Raw genomic sequence first — 7464 nt, 5'->3', positions numbered from 1 at the left:
AAAGGAAAGGAAAGGAAAGGAAAGGAAAGGAAAGGAAAGGAAAGGAAGAAGGAAGGAAGGAAGGAAGGAAGGAAGGAAGGAAGGAAGGAAGGAAGGAAGGAAGGAAGTCAGATCATAAATGTTGGCAAGGATGTAAAGAAAGAATCATTAGTGACTGCTGGTGGGGTGCAAATTAGTACACACATTATGCATATCAATTTGGAGGGTCCTCAAAAAAATTAAAAATAGAACTACCATACAACCCAACTCTTTCACTCCTGGGCATGTACTCTTGAGAATGCCGAACCTTCCCATAGAGCTATTTCCACCTCCATAGTTATTGCTGCTTGAATTGCAAGGAAATGGAACCAGGTGTCATGCCCATCACCAGATTGATAGATGATGAAAATCTGGTATATAAGTAAAAAAAATTTTCAGCTCTAAATAAAAATAAAGTCATAAACTTTGCAGCATGTATACTCAGAATGTATTATATTAACCAAACTCATCCAATCTAGAGAGAAAAAAAATGATCTAATGTGTATGTGGTTATAGTAGAGCATTTAGAAAAGATAACACAAGAGAGTACTATTAGGTGATGAAAGGTGATGAAGTGCAGACTACTGACAGTGAGTCATGAAGAATGTGAAGCCTCCCTTTAACTATCACTTTTAATGCCCCTTCCCATGGAAAATTGTCTTTACAAAGTAAAGGAAGGTGAGCATTTCTTGTTCTCAGCCAAATCTTTGGAAAATTGACATTGCTTTATTATTTAGTATTATTCATCCTTTCTATTAATTCCCAAGTCATCATAGTCATACTCTGTAAATGTCTAAAATAATGAATTAAAGTTTTTTAGAAAAAAAAAAAAACCTCTCTTTACTTGAGCATGAGGGTACATACTTGTAATTCCAACCTATGGAGGTAAACACAGGAGAATCACAAACTTCAAGCCAGCCTGGGCTTCACAGGGAGACTCCATCTCAAATACAGATGAGAAATTCTCTAAAACTCTTTAATTTGAAATTTGACTCGATATTTATTTGCTTGTGGTAAGGACTTTTTTCTGGTGGGGGGTGGGGGACTAGTTCTAGTGGCCAAGAAGTCCCTCTACCTACTGTCATCATCTTCGCTCAGAAACACTGTGCTGTGTTTGTTTTTGTACTGGGAACTGAACCCAAGTCCTTTCATAAGTCAGGTGAAATATTTTAAAGTATATCGTGATTATGTAGTGTTTTAATCATTATCTTTCATAGATGACATGTTAACACACTTTTTAAGATTTCATATTTATATATTTAAAATATATATTAAATATTTAATATTTAATATTTAATAAAATAAAAATATTTAATATTTAATATATATTTAATATATTAAATATATTTTTTAAATATATAAATATATTTTAAATATATAACTATAGATTTATATATTTAATATTTATTTTATGTATGAGTGCTCTATCTGCATGAACACCTGCATGCCAGAAGAGGGCATCAGATCCCATTGTATATGGTTGTGAGCCACCATGTGGTTGCTGGGAATTGAACTCAGCTCCTCTGGAAGAGCAACTAGTGCTCTTACTGCTGAGCCACCTCTCCAGCCCTGACACGTTAGCGCATTTATAGATTCAATTATAAAGTGCCTGAATTTTGCTTTGAAATAAAATGAATGGCAGGTGAAGATGGAGTAAAATCCATCATAAGTAGGATCCCCGGGAGCTCTTGGAGATAAATAAAGCTGTTCTCTTTATTTTTGTGTGGTTAAAAAGGTCTTTTCAAATGTGCCCTAGTAGCCAATGTGCCCCATCAGAAGCAAAATTGTTAACATACTAATAATATTTTCCCTTACTCTACTGATAATGAATTTTTCCCTCTTATTAATAGACTAAAGACATTAAAGAAATAGCCAAAAAGACACAGGCTCTTCCAAAGGTGAACTTGAAGAGGCGGAGGACCGTGATCTTCACTCAAGGACAAGGTGACACTATAGTGGCTGCAGGTATGTGGGGCCGTGGGGATCCAGGGTTAAAGGTCAGCAAGATCCTACATCCTCTGATAGTGTGCTTTCATAGTCATGCTTTCTACAGTTTGACTTTGATATTACTCTCCTCCACCCTCTGGACATGATGCCCTGGTAATCCAGGGTTAAAGAGATCAGCAAGGTTCTACATCCCTTTGATAGTGTGCTATTCATAGTCATATGCTTTCTACAGTTTGACATTGATATTACTCTACCCTCTGGACACAATTTTATTGTCCAAACTATAATTTATGAAAAGTCTATTGATGTAGCTTGTTTACTTTTGAAGTTTGGAGGGGTTTACTTATTCTAGAAATATCTTTTCTTTTTTTTCATGATTGCATTTTTTTATTATTTTTTTTTTATTATTAACCACAGGTTATTTACTTTCTATCCCAGCCATAGCCCTCTCCCTGATTCCCTCCCAGTCCCACCCTCTCTCCCTAATCTCCTCCCATTCCCCTTTCCAAGTCCACTGCTAGGGGAGGTCCTCTCCCCTTCCATCTGACCCTAGCTTATCAGGTATCTTCAGGACTGGCTGCAATGTCCTCCTCTGTGGCCTAGCAAGACTGTTCCCCCCTTGGGGGGCAGGGGAGGTAAAGGAGCCAGTCATTGAGTTCATGTCAGAAATAGTTCCCTTACTAGGGAAACCCACTTGGTTACTGAGAATATCTTTCTTTTCAAGCAATACTTTTACATATAAACAGTTGCATCAGAATAAAATATATTTATGCTATTATGAGAACTGTTTCTTCTTCTGAATGTTTTCTGTCATTGTTGATTTGTTTTTCCAATACAGGGTGTTGTTTTTTGTTTTTTGTTTTTTGTTTTTTGACAGTCTATGTGTTCCTGACTGTCCTGGAACTCACTATCCTTGAACTCACCTGCCTCTGACTCATGCCTGGCCCAATACTGGAAATCTTATCTAGGGCCTTAAGCATGCTAAGCAAGTGCTCTACCATTGAGCTATATCCTTGGTCCTTTTTTTATACTTTATTTTCCTTTTATTTTAAGAGACTGTCTCGCTAAATACCCTATACTGGCCTTGAATTCCTTGTGTAGCCCAGAATAACCTTGAATTTTTAATCTCCCTGCCTCAGCTTCCCAAAGAGCTTGGTTGATGATTATAACCTCAGATTTTCCTTCAAGAAGAAAATTCTCATGTCTGTTTTATGGCATTGAAATTAAATAGGAATTTCACCTAGTAATCAAACATATTGGTTAAAATAATATTTTTAATATGACGCTACTTCATTTTAGCTACTATTCAAGCATCTGTTAATTCTTTCTGAATGGTTCATCTTAAATCCAATCAGTTAGCTAATGATTTTTGTAAACAGTAATATAATTACTGCCAACGTGTTTGATTAGTACTCAGCTGAATATCGAATATAACATGATCTGTAAAGATCTGCAAAATAAAATTAATTTACATAAAATGTTGAATGTAATCTAAAGTATAACTGTATTTCTCATTGTGGATGATATTGACTCAAAAGATCCACAAAACATGAAAAGAGACATTCTACTGAAAATGAAAATTTTCTTTCTTTAATTTCTGATATAGATTCTCAATCTATAGCCCAGGCTCACTTGTGATCTCTGTGTACCCAAGCTGAGCTCAAACTTGGAGCAATTCTCTTGCCTCGCTTGGCCTTCTAAGTGCTGGGATTGCAGTTATGCACCATCACGTCTACTAAAGAAGCTTTTTTATAAGTTAGCATATTTTTAAATTAATTTATGTTTGAATGCATGTATGTTTATGTGAGGATGTCGGATTCCCATGGAACAGGAGTTACAGACAGTTGGGATCTGCCATGTGGGTGCAGGGAATTGAACCCGGGTCTTCTGGAAGCACAACCAGTGCTCTTAACCACTGAGCCATCTCTCCAGACCCCTGAAGTAACTTTTTTAGCTAAGTAAATATATAAAATCTGAAAAGGGTCACTGATGAAATAAATTATTGACTAATTTGGGTAAAGAGAAATACACAAGAAGTAAGTTACTCAACTTCTTTGTTGTCGACATATCAAAAGGTACCGTGAAATCCTTCATTTCTGTGGCAGGAAGAGAAATAACCCATGAAAGGCTATCTCTACATGACACAGACAAGAGCACTATCATGTTACAGTGTGTGGACCATTTCTGTCCTAAACCAGGCAGGCTTCCTATAGGAAATGTAATCCTACCTCTACATTCATAAAATGCTACCGGGTTGCTCTTTGTGGAGACATCCTTTTTAAGTCTTCCTATATCCAGAAACATGTATCATATAAATGTCTTTCTCACTGTCGATTTGTATAATTTTCTCCAGAATGAAATCTAGCCTCCCTATCTTGTAACAATTTTTGTCTGTGTGAACTTGCTTCATGCTTTATTAAATCTATTAAACCACTCTAAGAATGCTTATAATCGGGAATTTATTTGATGCAAGACGCCAGCTAATCTTGCTGTTCCTACCATATGAAAATGAACTTAGAGGATGCAGTATATTGCGATGCATGATAAATACAAGATGGATAGAGAATCTGTTCAGTGGTGTCAGCTACAAAAGCAAACATGATAAATGTTAATGCAGTTTTGAGCCCTGGGATAAACTATTCAGCGCACAAGCATAGCCGAATCTCTTTGCTGTGTTGTTATTCATGGCAACCAAATAAATGTCAATAATAAAAGAGAATTAAAGATTTTCATTTCCCAGAGGCAGTCCTCTAATACAGCTTGATCTTTCATTTCATTTGTAATTTGTTCTCATGTCAGGATGCAATCATTCGCTAGACTCTGGGTGTCATGTTAAGTCATTTAATAATGATTAAGAACATAAAAATGCTTGGCCTGTGGGGCAATTCACAGAAGAAATGCCAATTTGTTATTGTTTTCCCTCTTTTCCTATTGAATATGGATCAGCCTTTTCCCACCTCCTAGCATTAAAATCTAATGGAAGATAGGGAGGGAAAGTGTCCCTTAATTTACTGTAAGTGACATTCCAGAATGGTACAAGGCAGTGCTAACACAGTTATTAAAACACTAATTAGGACTCATTGTACCTTAAACCTCACACTGTAGAGTATTTTCAAATGATCACGCTGTTAAGGCATTTAGCAACAATGTTAACAAAAATCAATTTTCTTGGCATTTTATTCTAAGACCTACCTCTTTTAGAGATATGATATTTGTAAACCTCTTTTCCTCATAGAGACTTGTAACTGAAAGGCCGATACTGCTGTATTCAAATAAATCATCTAGTGAACTTTGAGTGAATGCACACCTCCTTGTTTAAAAGTATCTTCCCACTCTGATAGTCACACCATGTGCAACTTTGGGGTGGGCATCCTTGGAGAGGGGTGTGAGGATGCCAGCAGAAGGAGCTAGAGGAAAGCTGTGCATTGCCAGAAAATTTTCCCTTAGGTAATGCAGCTGTTCTGTCTGTTCTCATCTCTGACTTTGAGAATCATTCAGCTAAAGTAGTTTAACTGAGTGGCCATGTTTTATGATTTAGTGGGATGATGGAAACAAAATTAGCCAAATATCTTCTTCAATAAGCCAGGCGTGTGTGTGTGTGTGTGTGTGTGTGTGTGTGTGTGTGTGTGTGTGTGTATGTGTGTTAAGGACTAGGGACTAGGGGCTGGAGAAATGGCTCAGTGGGTAAGAGTATGTGCTGTTCTTCCAGAGGACCTGGGTTTATATCCTAGCATCCACATAGGATAGTTACCTGTAACTCCAGCTCCAAAGAATCAGTGTCCTCTATGAGTACCCACTGACATGTAGCATACATTGCCACAGGCACATTAAAAACAAACAAAAACTTAAAGTATCAAGGGTCCTGGAGAGATAGCTCTGCTCCTAAGAATACTCAGTGGGTCAGTGGGGGTGCACACCTTTAATTCCAGCACTCGAAAGGCAGAGGTAGGCAGATCTCACAGAGAAAAAGAAAAAAAAAAGGAAAATGAAGTGTGGTTACATAAAAAGGGAATAAAGGGAAAAGAGCATGAGGAAGAGGAAAAGATAAATTAAGTCCAATTATGAAACAAATTTTAAGATGTAAATAAGATTAGGTAAATAAAAATAAAAAAGTTTTCAAAGTAAAAACATTACTGATCAATAATAATTTTAAAAAATGGAAGGAAGAAATACAGAAAGTTCAGTTTTGCAAAATAAGGCAAAGAAGGAGCAGTGAGTTGGTCATTTGTCATCACACCCAACAACCAGAGTTTGATCCACAAAATCCACTAGCGGGTTTTTGTTGTTGTTGTTTTTAAGAAGACAAAATATTAAAGAGGCTTATATTTGTGTCTCCTGGTTTTGAAATTGGTCTGGGACAGGGCTGGTTTGCTGGATTGTATTGTAGCTCCTCTGTGTTCTAATAGTTTCTGCTGCTGTCCAGTGTTGGCCGAGAACTGGTCCAGCCACAGGCAGATGTGTTGTCAGTATTGATGACTGTGTTCACTTCAGAAACTTCTCTTCTTTCTTTGTGTGCCTGGAGTTCGTGCTAGCCCACAAACCTCATCATCTATAGATCAGGCAGGTCACCATTCTCTCCACAGCAAAGCACTCCCTGCTTTGTGCATCTGGGGACATCACAGTTACTGGGCAAGACGTGATAGCCCTCAGTACATGAAGACTTGTGATAGCAACAGCCTCAAAGGGGAAGAAGCAAGGGTAACTCTGCCTGCCCCTGAGAGATTTCAGGCCCTTTGCATCTGTGAACTATGTGTGAGGGGCCGAGAGGACCACTGTGATCATCCACAGAGCCAGGGTTGAAGATGAAGACTGTTTCCTACTTCCCTCTCTATCGTCTCACTTTTTCTCCCTGCTTTTAACTCTCCTGTCACTGATTGACCAACCATTTGACAGAACCTTCCTATTTCTGTCCTCAGAAATAGTCTCTATTACCCTGATCTTCTCACTGGGAGTTACATGGAGGAGATGAGCCGTTGCACCCTGGAACTTCTACCCCAGATCTACATAGACAGAATTGACTTTAGAGAAATGGTCCCACCATTTCTAGGGCAAAGCTTCTCTATTGAATTCTCTTTGAAACATTTCCCTCTGCAACTCTTGGGATGTGGTTTAAACTTGTAGAGCTTAACTTATTTTAAGGAAGATTGCAGGAGGGACAATAGACAGAAACCTAGAGAACAAAGGCCCTGAAAGTTGCAGGGACCCTTCTCCATAAGACTCCTTATAGTCTGTGCTGCCCTTGTATCTCTGTGCCCAGTAACTTTTGAAACATAAACTGTGACCTTGACTTTCTGAGACTGGATTTGCCATTTCGTTTCTACCATAAGTTAGAGATGATTACTGTTGCTGTAAAGGATCAGCTTTGCTATTTGTTATGATCAAGTCAACAGTGCATTTACAGTCAGCAAGTCTGGGATCTATTAAGCTTTTAAACCTTAAGCCTTCATAACAAATCCGTAAATATTAAAGATCTGCAGCCTTAACTCTAGGAACTTTTGG

At 37.8% G+C, this 7464-nt stretch overlaps 1 protein-coding gene across 2 annotated transcripts in view; it reads left to right on the top strand.

Moving 5' to 3' along the window:
* Window positions 1–7464, top strand: part of Adk (adenosine kinase) — a 432164-nt gene that overhangs the window by 355383 nt on the left and 69317 nt on the right. For both annotated transcript variants that reach the window (XM_055605919.1, XM_055605920.1), the window contains exon 9: window positions 1869–1983. In XM_055605919.1, the coding sequence (XP_055461894.1) occupies window positions 1869–1983 (115 nt within the window). The remainder of the gene's footprint in view (window positions 1–1868; window positions 1984–7464) is intronic.

This window comes from Psammomys obesus, unplaced genomic scaffold (assembly GCF_907164565.1).
Source record: "Psammomys obesus unplaced genomic scaffold, mPsaObe1.curated_primary_1811, whole genome shotgun sequence".
NCBI classification, from domain to species: domain Eukaryota; kingdom Metazoa; phylum Chordata; class Mammalia; order Rodentia; family Muridae; genus Psammomys; species Psammomys obesus.
Note: the sequence above shows the minus strand (reverse complement) of the source record. Positions and strands in the feature narration are given on the sequence as shown.